Below are 12,500 nucleotides of genomic sequence, written 5' to 3'. Positions count from 1 at the left end.
ATGAGCGGAAAGTCGTGGGCTGGATGGCTCCTGTCTCCTCTCAGAAAGCTAATTAGCCAGAGTGCACTGCCATGGAACCGCCTGCAAGTGATTTATGATTCTTCCTGTGTCCCACTTGTTAGCGTCAGGCCGGTCATCATCCGAGGCATCTTCAGTGGGAAAGGAACTCCTGGTTCTCCGTCTTTCGTTCTTTTTTCCCCCGATTATTTTTTTTTGTCTATTTAACGGTGATTGAAAATTCAGCCGTCTCTTTCAAACAAAATCTGACAAAAAATCTTCAATCAGCTCTGAAGACGACCAAAATCATGACATTACCGGTTTCTGTCATTAAACTCCTTTTGTACTGCCGTGTTTGATGCTACTTCCTGTCTCCAAACAGCCGAACTCGAGACACGACGTCTAAGCTAGCCTCCGTCGGAGCTAAAGCCTTTTCGACTTTGGGTAATAAACTCACATCCTCCTGAAGGGATCTCGTTTTGATTAATGTCACCTTAGGTTGCCAAAAATAAAATAAAATCTGTGCTGAATTTAAGTATGCTTGTTTTGTTTTGCATGTTTCACCTTCCAAATGGAGATTTTCTCTGCAGGGGAGCGACACAGTGAAGAGGTTTAGAAAAAGCTAAACCGCTGTACTTTCTGCTTAAATCAGCTTTAACGTGCGAGCGTGCAGATCCTCATGTCGCAGCCTCTTTCACGTGTTTCTCCCTCTCACCTTTCCTTTCTTCTCCCTCCTTTCTGCCTTCTCGCTCTCCAGACTTCTGAAGTGCCTCGCTGAAAGGAACCCACGAGCTTTTAGCCTCACGGATGATAATCAGTCCTTCTTTTATTCATCCTAATTGCCTGTTGATTGCAGTAATTTCTGCGCGCTCATAATTTCAGTGGTCTTTTAGTGCTCCGCTTGTGTGTGTGTGTGTGTGTGTGTGTGTGTGTGTGTGTGTTTGTGGAGGGCTGTGAGTCAGTTTGTCTTTTCATAGTCGCTAAATGCGAGAGGACGCGGTAATGTCGCTGTTGGTGAATTGGAGTTTGAAGGGGATGGGGGGGGTTTGTTGGTGGAAAGTAGGTGTTTTTGTAAGAGAAGGACGAACGCAACAGGGGCGTTTTTCATGTTGGCGCAGCAGCAGGAGAGCAAGTGAGCAGCAGGGAGCGATAGAAAGCGACAGAGCAGCTGTGAAAAGAAAAAAAAACACAAAGGGATTTAGTGTGTGTCTTAACGGGAGGGTAAAAGGACAAAGTGGAGGAAGGAGTGTGATGAAGGACGGACATGAGAGGGAGGAAAGGAAAGGAGGAAGGAGAGAGGAGGAGGAGGAGAAGGTGGACGAGGGGATGTGAGAGGCGGTTGTTGTTTCAGTGTCACTCATGGTCTCCCTCGGGAGCGTTTAGACCTTTAAAATCTCCCCTCCTCTCCTCCGCGGGCCACTAACAGTCCTATCAACCCCCCTCCTCCTCCTCCTCCTCCTCCTCCTCCTCCCTCGCTCCCTGCTACCTTCCCTCCCTCCTTTCCTCTTTTACTTCACATCTTCCTCTCTTTTATTCTAAAATGTTCACTTTCCCTCATCTTCGTCTGAAAGCATTTATAGTGCCAAACAAATTTCCTCACCTCTAACGCCGTCTTGGCTTCTGTTTCCTTTATCTGTTTGTGAGTTTCAATTTTGACAGATCGTTAAGGTGCAACATGCATGTTCACAGTACAATGACTCATACTGTATATACTAGTGAGCAGCGTCATCTGCTGCGTCAACCCAGAGCTGAGGTCGCCGCGGCGGTCAGAGGAAAGCGAGCTCTTGCTGCATTGGCGTTCGCGTGCAAAATGTGTGGCGACGGAAAAACGGCCGAACGTGTTGCAAAGAGAACTTCAGGTTGAGTCCCATTATCGTTAACGTACACTTTCCACAGCTCATCATTTCACGCTGCTTTTCTATCAGTTTGAAGTTGACGCAGATCGTAGAAGCATTCACAGTTTTTTATTTTATTTTTTATTTTACAGAACTGCTGTTCTATTTTTTTATTTTTTTTAGAAGCATTCACCGTTTTTTATTTTATTTTACTTTAGTGAAGAACAGCTGTTCTTTTTTTTTTGGAAGCATTCACAGTTTTTTTTAAATTTTATTGTTTATTTTATTTTCCAAAACAGCTGTTCTATTTTTTTTTTGATTTTTTTTTTTTTTAGAAGCATTCAGTTTTTTACTTTATTTGATTTTTTTTAATTTTATTTTATACAACAGCTGTTCTATTTTTTTATTATTATAATACATTTTTTAGAAGCATTCACAGTTTCTTATTTATTTTTATTCATTTTTATTTTATTTTACAGAACAGCTGTTCTATTTTTTTTATTATTATAATACATTTTTTAGAAGCATTCACAGTTTCTTATTTATTTTTATTCATTTTTATTTTATTTTACAGAGCCTTTAGAAGCCTTCACAGTGTGAGACGATCGTCCTAAATTTCTGACACTGTCGGAAGCAGGTTTGTGAGACTCTGAGATCCTGACCTGATACTCGCCTAGGACGGCCCAAAATCCTTCAAGACTCTCTGCTTCCTCTCCCTCGTCTCCCCTGCTGCCTCCCATCTTCCCCTCCGACCTTAAAGCTGCTTTCATAAACACATAGACAGCTCACTCTGACGCTATCACTCAATCAAATGTCGTCATTCCAGGCGCAGAGCTGCAGCCGTTTGTCCCCCCCAAACCTCCGTCAGAGGTCTGAGGGGATTATTTTTGTGTGTGAAACGTTTGTTTAAGACGACCTGAAAAAGTCGGAGGCAGCTCTCTCAATCATCCATAGGTTTTAAAACGCTCCCTCCTCAGAGCGGTATTATAAGGATGGGCGAGCAGCAGGCTCAGTCCTCGTTCCTCCTGCTGCATCATTTCAGAGCTTATTGCAGTGATTACAGTCCGCTGTGTCCTCCACATTTTCTGAACGACTGCTCGCGTTCTTTATGTTCCTGCGAGGGGCCACAAGGCTGCCAGGAAGTCCGAGAATTAGAGGAATGAAAGAAAGAAAGAAGAACTTTTCTCTCACACAGCGAGCGGCCAATCGGCTTCCTCCGCCAAAACGAGATTCACTCCGTTTGTTGCCATGCATGTGAAAGGTAGACTTGATGCTACGCTAACTCCTCAACTAACTGCTCTGCTCATCAGGCAGCCAGGAGTGTTTTCTCTCAGGGACGAGGGCGGAGCTTGACTAATATGTCGGGGTGCTATTTTTACAATTTATTGAAAAATATGAAGCATGAAAGTCAAAGGATGAAGCTTCAGTTTAAAGATAATTCACACTTCTCCATTAATCAGTCAGCGTTTATGTTTCTCTCGACCACACATCTGATGTTTTTGTCCTCCTCTCCGGGCTTCGACTCTACGAATTCTGCAACAAATCTGCAGATTTATCTCTTCGATTCAACACAAATCTGAACAGGAAGTGACTATTTTCCTAATCTGCAGACTCTCTGGGATCAAACTCGTCTGAGTGAATTGCATTCTTCGTGTTTGCGATCCGCTCTGCTGTGGCTTCAGTGGTTCACTTCCCTTCGTGTTGCGCATGTGATGTGAAACAGTAATGGCTGCCACGGGAGGAAAAACAAGACCAAGCTTAGATAGCTGGACCTTACAAGTAACCTTTTAGTCGAGTGCTTGTGTTTCTGTGATGTGTGTGTGTGTGTGTGTGTGTGGGAAACAGCATCTGTGAGTGGGCTGCTTTTTTTGTGTGTGTGTGTGTTGTGTTTTTTTCTCTCCATGTTGTGCATCAGGCTGAGATAGTTAAGTGCAGGCCTTGGGCACGAAATGTGTTTCCTGACGGCTAATACAGCAGCCCACACACTGTTTGATAAGAGAGAGCAATGGAGCGCTTTACACACGGATTGTTGTTTCAATTTCATCTAAATTGCATGTGTTTCCGCGGCAATTTCTCACCACTTGAGTGTAACTTAGATAATAGCATTATGTCTGTGCAGATTTTTGGCTGTTTTCGCTGCATGCTGACGGAGTGAGAACAGATCGAGCAGGAGAGGGTGTGTGTGTGTGTGTGTGTGTGTGTGAGTGCCAGAAAACTCCCACACATCTGTAATTCAGTCTAAAAAAAGCTCCAGTGTGGATCTCAGAGTATTGATTTAACTCAATAAATGTTTGATAATCCGTATCAATATTGTACAGCTGCTGCAGTAGCCGGCACAGACTCCGCCACGAGGAAATGGAGCCGCATGCTGCATGAGGACGGGAGCTAATGGGTGGAGGTGATGGGAGAGACGAGCTCTCTGTGAAGACGAGGACGAGCGGAGCCCGAAGCAGGCAGATAGTGTTAGTGGGTGTGTTGACTCACAGCTGATACAACCTGGACACTTTAAATGTTGCTGCACTGACAAACATGTGCTCACAGCTTTCCAACGTTTAGATGAATATTTGAGTTGATGGTTTTTTTGGTTTGAACTGCAGCTCAAGTGGAAACGTTGGTCGCATTTTGCTTCCATCTGGACGTGGAACAAAGTTGAGGCTCGTTTTCAAACGGCTGCTTGGCAACAGTTTGGAAATATGTTCGTTTTTTTTTTTTTTTTAATTAACTGCTGATATTCACCTAACAGAGAAACCACCATCACTCCTCTGATCAACCACTGCTCAAACTATGATCAATGTTGGAGATGCTTCTGAAACATGGAGAGAGGTTAGAACGCAGAAAGCTTTACAGACCCATGCAGAGCTGGCTAAACACTGAAGCTACAGTGTCTCTACATGCAGAGCTGGCTAAACACTGAAGCTACTGTGTCCACCACATGCAGAGCCGGCTAAACACTGAAGCTACAGTGTCCACCACATGCAGAGCTGGCTAAACACTGAAGCTACAGTGTCCACCACATGCAGAGCTGGCTAAACACTGAAGCTACATGGTCCACCACATGCAGAGCTGGCTAAACACTGAAGCTACAGTGTCCACCACATGCAGAGCTGGCTAAACACTGAAGCTACTGTGTCCACCACATGCAGAGCTGGCTAAACACTGAAGCTACAGTGTCTCTACATGCAGAGCTGGCTAAACACTGAAGCTACAGTGTCCACCACATGCAGAGCTGTGTGAGAGGAGGGGGCGGAGCCAAACAGCTCTCTGTGATAATTAGAGTTTAGACTGCAGTACACATTTTAAACACTAGGGGCAGAGTTACATACGGCTCCTTTAAGGGATTCCTGGTTGTAAAGAGAAGTTAAACTGTGTTTTGACTTGTGTGACTCGTATGTGTTTTCCAACACTTTGACAGTTGTGCAGATTCCTCGAGTCTCCTCGCCTCTTCCAAATGAATTCCTTAATTCAACCTGACGCACAGACACAGGTGTTGGAAAAGGTGCATATTGTTGTGATTATGCAGTTTAACACCTCTGGTTAGCCTGCAGTCATAAGAACAGATGTGTTAGTGGAGGATTGTTGCTGAGGGATGTAATGAGAGAGAGTAGAATACACACCTGTTTTTCATCTACCTGTGCAGGATCCTCGTTCTGCTCTTCTCCTCTGCGGCGCATCCTTCATTTCATCCCAGTTTTTTTTTTTGGGCCAATCAGGCTCTTTTTTTCCTGCAGCAGGCCCCGCCCTCCTCCTCCTCCTCCTCCTCCTTCATCGTTGTGTGTGTTATATCTGCATGCAGCACGAGGACTCATTGTTTATTAAAAAGGCAGTTTGTTATCGACCCCGAACATCAATGGAAAACATCAGCGCCGTAAACTTTGATAACACCTCAGAACACATCATATCAGCTTTGGACACACACTCACACAAACACACAAACACACACACACACACACACACACACACACACACACACACACACACACAGACAAGGAAGGAGGACAGGTCTGCTTCGTGCACATGCTGCTCTGTGTGTGCATACGTGAGTGTGTGTGTTTGCATTTCCAGCTGCGAGGAAAGACACACATTATTCCGTCTTTCTGTATTCCTGCTGTTTTTTTCCCCCAACTCTGCAGCATCATCTCTCCTTTCCTTCCTTCCTTCCTTCCTTCCTCACTTCGTTCCTTGCCTCCTTTTCCCTCCTACCTTCTCTCTACTTTGATCCCACCATCTCCTTGTCTCTTCCCCATCCTGCCGCTCCTTTTCCTCCTTCCCCTCCCTCCGTCCTCCTTCCTCGCTGTGTTTGTGATCATACATAATCAAGACCTGCTCCCTCTCCTGTCAGTGACTACTGTGGCAGACTCCTCACTCTCACACACACACACACACACACACACTTTCCCTCACACACACACACACACACACACACTCACTTAAACTTGCCGGTCCTCTCCGGGTGGATTTGCACAGACATGAATATGCAAACCGACCTGACTGAGCCTCCCTGAGCACATCTGCATGTTCACCCCATCCATCCATCCATCCATCCATCCATCCATCTCTCTATCTGTCCGTCTATCCGGATCCATCTATCATCATCGACTCGTTCCTTGAAAGCTGTACGGTGGAAGTGAATGCCACCTGCTGGCGAGGAGGAAGAATTGCACGCAGTTTGGACGTGACCTGAGACCCAATCTGACACACTCAGTCATGACTTTGCTTATTTTCTCTCATCTTGTTTACGTCCTCTGAAGGATGGATGTCCTCCTCCTCCTCCCACAGTGCAGTACTTAAATTGACACCTTTTTTTTTTTCTTGCCTTAATCAATATTAATGTGTAGAAAAGATGTTTCCAGTCTCATCAAATACAAGAGTTTCTCCCCATCTTACAAATAGCTTTTGCAGGAATGCACTTTAGATCTGCAGTCTCTGCCAAACAGCCGCTCGCTGAACTTCCTGACACTGCTCTGCAGACTGTGTTGGCTGCAGCTGGGGGGCCGTGGGCCAATCACAACAGCCGAAAAAAAAAATCTGATACGACACGTGAAGCAGACATGCATCCTCGAGAAAATGCGATGTGGTTATCCTGCGATGAAGATGTAAAGACGTGGAGATCTCGTGAAGAAGACGACTCAGTATCACTGAGTCATCAGCGAATTACAGTCAAACGTATGGATGCACTTCCTCTTTCTCCGTCCTTTGGCGCCCTCCTCCGCTGGGTCTGTTTCTGCGGCGTGCAGCACGATTGGCTGAACTTTAACACGATCAGCAGTCCCTCGTGTTTGTTTTGAAGCTGACCACGGTACGACTTCCTGTCCAGGTTTGATTTAGTCTTCTGACTCTGCGGGGTCGGGCGATAATCGGACTCTGAACGGGGAGTCCGACCTCTGTGGACACGTTCAGGTGGGAAAGTGACGTCAGCGGATATCTTCGATTGTTTTTGTGTCTCTTCTTAAATTTACAGATTTTCTGCGTTTCGTGGTCATTTATCAGTTTTAACCAACGAATCAGCGAAATATTCATAAGTGTCACTTCAACCTGACAACGCAGAGACCTCACTCTTACTCGTCTGTGTTTGAGATGTTCTCATTTTTGGAGGCAATCTTAGTTAGTGGGACCTTTTTTTTAATAGTTTTGTTTTTTTGCATCATTTTTCTGCTTCCAGATGTTTCATCTTCTGTTTCCCTCCAGGCGAGCGGTTGTTTGGCTTGAAAACTGGCAGTAAAGGATGAGGGTGGAATCGCTTTGCCGACAGATGGGAAGAACAATCTTCGTAACGGCGAGAGAAAAAAACCCCTAAAAAAACAAACACGTTCCCGGGTGATGGGAACGTGTTTTTAAACATATGGAATCACATTTTAATGTGTTTGAAGAGCCTCATTTCCACTACAGTGCGTTTGTACCTGCACACGAGAATCAGCTGTATGTACGCAGTGACGCTAAATGAGACGTAATTATCCTTTTATCATCTCTGTATCACATCCATTGAGTGCTTTTACCTCAGCGGTGGCAATGAAACACAATTACATGATAAAAAAAGGAGCAGAGAAGGTGTTAAAATCAGACTGCCCTCTCTTTGTTCTCGGTGCAGAGATCGCCGTTAACGGCAGGAAACATTGACGGCGTGCAGCTGCTGCCAGCCTGCTGTTTGGGTCTGTTACAGTCGTAAGATAAAGATGTCCTCTGGAAGAAACATAAACTCTTAATTGAGAGGAGACGTCGAGGTCAGAGAGGGAGCTCCTCGACTTCCTGTTGCATTCTTCATCTTACGTGTGTGTTTAATGCTCCGCTATAATATGAGACTCAGAGCTTTTGATTGCTTGCTTCCACACTAACAATCCTCTAAAGGTTTCCAATGACGGTGTATTATACTCCACTGAAGGACCCGCTCAGATGATTGCAGTATTTTATATTTGCAGATTTGTGAAAAATGCATTCAGAGGCAGCAAACGCTGAGGCAGCGCTGCTCTTGCGGCGGCCCGTCGACAGCACGCCGTCGTCGTCGTGTGTTTTCACGTCTTCGCTTCGCTGAACTGTGCGGTTGGAGAGCTTTTGTTTTTCACTGGGTCTCAGTGTGTGTGTGTGTGTTTCTGTCGAGTGTCTGTTGCTTCTTCTTCTTCCTGTTGCTGCTGACTTCATTTCCTTCGGGATGAAACCTTCAATTATGGCCGCGTAGTCAGTGACCCTGTGTTTCTAAATACAAAGGCTGAGATAATCCAATAGCTGCAGGATGATGCCGCTGTAGTAATTGTAGGCAACAGTGGAGGAGTTGACAAACAGATAGCAGAAAGGTCATGTGACTCCTGCAGGAGAAAAACACATTTCTTCTTCCTTTGATGGATCAGCTGAAGTATCCCAGTGAAACGTACAGATTTACATCTTTAAGTTCCCGGCTCTTTTGAACTATTTTTATATTTTTTATCTAACTTCATTTTGCACTGTGTGATTTCTCTGCTTTGCTGCTGTAACACTGTAAATGTCTCCGTTTGTGAGATGAATAAAAACGATCTTATCTTATCTTACACGAACCTTCGATTAATTCCTCTCTAACACGAAACATTTAAAAACACAAATATTCATCGATGCGTTCAGGAAAGTTGCTCGTCGCTGTGTTTAACTCGAACGCTCTCTCTCTCTCTCTCTCTCTCTCTCTCTCTCTCTCTCTCTCTCTTGTGTCTGTCCCCCATTAAAGAAAAGGAGAGGCTAGTCACTCCCGGCCCGTCGACCGGCGCAGTCATCGGTGGAATCCTCGGCGCCCTCGCCTTCGTCGGCATCATCGTCGGAGTCATCTTCTTCATCCGCAAGCGCCGGGAGGACGGAGAGTAAGTCTTTATTAACAATCCTGCCATCGTTTTATTTAACGATGCCCCCCCCCCCCCGATCTGAGGCTCATTAAACCTTATTACATGTCACGAGTTAGCCCAGCTACAAATCTCCACCTGAACTTTATAGCCAGGGAGCCGGAGACATATTTCTCTGGCCTCCCTTTTAACCCGTAAATCCCCCCCCCCCCCCCCCCCCGTAGCTGTGAGAAAATAAATAAATAAAAAGGAACTTGTAAATCCTTTCTTTCTTCTCAAACTGTGACGTCCAGTCAAACAACAGGGAGCACAATCAATGCACAAAAATACATTCACTTGTTTCTTGTGTAACACTGAGAGTCAAATAGGTCAATTAGACTTCACTTTCCCAGAAGCGGCGCCACTTAGCAGGTGTGCTTTATGAAGTCAAATCAACCACAAGACGGTAATTGGTTCAGGCGTGACGCAAATACTTAATGATTCACAGGACATTTTACACAAATTACTAAAATTGATGCTACTTAAAGTCTCAAACTGTGAGTTATTCTCAGCGCCAGTGCCGGCGTTAGCTCTTTCCGCTAACGCCGGTGCAGGTGCAGCAGGTGCAGCACGCTGGAGGAGCTGCAGCCAGAGATTTAAAGGAAGGTTTTAAAGGTTATATCATGAGCTGTGAAGCTGCCATTTCACTCTTCAGATTTTTATTACAGCCCTGTCATTTGTTGCACAGACACTAAAATGTTAGCTTAATGTTCTACTTTGAATGACGGATGTAGCAATTATCCACTTTAGCTAGCCCTATAATAAAAGCATTACATTCCAATCTTGAAATCTGCAATCCACCATTAGTTTGAAAGAACTACTTATTAGAATATATATATTTTTCATTTTCCAGACATGTTCCCAAACTTCAGAAGTGCCAAAGTCCTCAGCAGCTCAAACCTTTAATTAGCATTTTTTTATTTAATCTTTAAAGCCTAAAAGTTGGCAGCTAAAGAGCCACACTGTCTGCTTTCGAGACCAGGAATCCAAAGCGTTTGGACCCCAAAAATCCTAAACCGTGGTTCGCCATTTGTCTAATAAAAGGCGGGACTTATGTTAAAAACAAACTTCATGTTTTCTTTTTTTTTTTTTTTGCAAAGGCTGCTTGAATTGTTCTTTCTTTGCATATCAACGTAGCATGTTTGATTTAGCTTGTCTTTAAAAATGAAAACAAATCTTTTGACTTTCAAAGTCAGGAGAGTGATGCACACTCAGGTGAACTTGCTTGCAAAACGGGGACGGCTGTGGATCAGCGGTACAGACGTCAGGAGGACCAAGTGTTCCTGCAGACACATGTCCAACGTGCTACGATGTGATGTCACTAAGTCGCTAAAAAAAAAAAAACACAATCTGAACCGAATTAGGACACAGTTGGATTTCATCACAGCCTGATATTTTGAGCCCTTCAGTCGAGGCTCCCGAACAGATTTCTTTATTTACCACAATTCAGAAATCAAAAGTCTTAATGGACGACGATCAATTCTGCATTGTCTCTGTCCTCTCGTCCAATCAGGGGCCCTCCGAAGCACAAGCCCCCTCCCCCTGTGAAGACCGGCAGCTCAACAGAGATGGTGAGTTGTCCACATGGCTTCCAATCAATCTTCATTGTCACAGCGTTTACATTCTGCGCGCACACACACACACACACACGCACACACAGTCCATTTGGGCAGTCATAATGGGGCTAATGGCTATTGATTGGAGATCTGAGTTGGCTTATGTGTGGAAATAATTAGCTGGGTTTGTAAAGAGCTCCATTAGAGTCCCGCTCTCCCCCCTCCTCATTCTGTCCCATTTCGTCGGGCTTGAAAAACATCATGTGACGCGACTAAAAGTGGGTAATTTTGAGTTGATGTTTTAAACATGGAGTCCGTAAATGGGGCTCACAGAGTTCACCGTCATCTCTTAGTGCCATTTGCAGAATATCAAAAAGGCAAATTCCTCATAGAGGCCTTTTTTTTTACCATCTTTGACTCAAATCTCTGCAAGTCAGGTCCCAAGTCTAAAGAAGCAACGTGCAAGTCGACTTTATTCATAAAGCACGCTGAAGCACTCGACTCGCCGCTCGATAGTCGTGCGTACTGAAAAGGGAGCTGGAAGGTTCCTCAACAGGCGACGTGTCCTCGATGAGCGCACCGGATCGTATGAACGTGCCGCAGCTCCCTGGACTGATTTGCATCGTATAAAGCTTTTGGTCTGTTCTTGTCCGGCGAGCTCGCCTGAGCCTCTCTCTCTCTCTCTCTCTCTCTCTCTCTCTCTCTCTCTCTCTCGCTCGAAACTCACCGTAACAATCCCAGTATGCACCCTGCGACTGCCTCTCCGGCTCTCCACGGGACATGGAGCGTCGAGACGCCGTCTGTGGAGCTCTCCGGTTATTCTCCCCGGCGTAACTTTCAGCTCCGGCTATGTCGGGACTTAAGCACATTTATTTTGGGACAAATGAAAGAAAGTCCAACTCGGGTGTTTTGTAATGATTCTGCCTTTAAAGACATTCTCACTGAAGAGACGTGAAAGGACTCATTATGTCTCGATCCTGGTTCGACTGGAGTCTCCAGTCTTCAGTTATCTCATCAGCAAACATGTTTGTGCGTGTGTGTGTGTGTGTGTGTGTGTGTGTGTGTGTGTGAGACGCTCTCCTCTTGCCGCCTGTGCTCACGTTGTTTTGTCTCCTTGCTTCTCCTTCTCCCGCCCGTGTTGATGCGGTTTGTGCGAGTGAAGCTGAACAAGCCATCAGAGCCTCCCACAGCCACAGAGACGGCCCCGCTCAGCCCGGGAGAGGTTTACTACGAGCCCACAGGGGGAGAGCCTGTCACGGTAACTAACACACACACACACACACACACACACACACACACACACACACACTTTATATTCTGCTTCATTCTCAGTGACACGTGCGCCGCGCTCAGTCGTAGCGGGACGTTTATCTGTTTGGACAGATTCACAGTGGGTTGTAGGGACATCATGGCGTGTAGACTTTGTACCAAGAGATGAAATAAGAGAATAATAATCTGTGTTTGCACTAAATCTGCCATCAAATGTGTCAAGCATCATAATACCGCCATGTCTGACACACGGGATTTATTCTCTGCAGAACCTGGATGATGAGTCCACCGGCGCCTTGAACGGCGGCGCTCCCCCGGTCCTGGACAACGTCAACGAACTCAAAGACCACGCCTCCGACGGTCACCACGACTCCTCCAATCACGACACGGCGGCTGCCAACATCGCTCGCGGCGAGAGTTTTGTATCTCCCGCCATGTACGTGTAGCCGCCGTGCAATCGCGGCACGTCACCGGGTGTTATCGGCACGTTTGCATGGAAAGCTACAGCG

At 45.6% G+C, this 12,500-nt stretch overlaps 1 protein-coding gene across 1 annotated transcript in view; it reads left to right on the top strand.

The window, feature by feature from the left end:
• Positions 1-12,500, top strand: part of pvrl2l (PVR cell adhesion molecule related 2 like) — a 237,067-nt gene that overhangs the window by 223,078 nt on the left and 1,489 nt on the right. Inside the window, exons 7-10 of the mRNA XM_079368123.1 lie at positions 9,019-9,148; positions 10,680-10,737; positions 11,885-11,980; positions 12,261-12,500. The exon at positions 12,261-12,500 is cut by the window's right edge and continues 1,489 nt beyond it. Of these exons, the coding sequence (XP_079224249.1) occupies positions 9,019-9,148; positions 10,680-10,737; positions 11,885-11,980; positions 12,261-12,437 (461 nt within the window). The 3' untranslated portion in view covers positions 12,438-12,500. The remainder of the gene's footprint in view (positions 1-9,018; positions 9,149-10,679; positions 10,738-11,884; positions 11,981-12,260) is intronic.

This window comes from Symphodus melops (assembly GCF_947650265.1).
Source record: "Symphodus melops genome assembly, chromosome: 18".
In the NCBI taxonomy this organism is placed as follows: Eukaryota; Metazoa; Chordata; class Actinopteri; order Labriformes; family Labridae; genus Symphodus; species Symphodus melops.
This window is presented reverse-complemented; position numbering and strand designations above follow the sequence as displayed.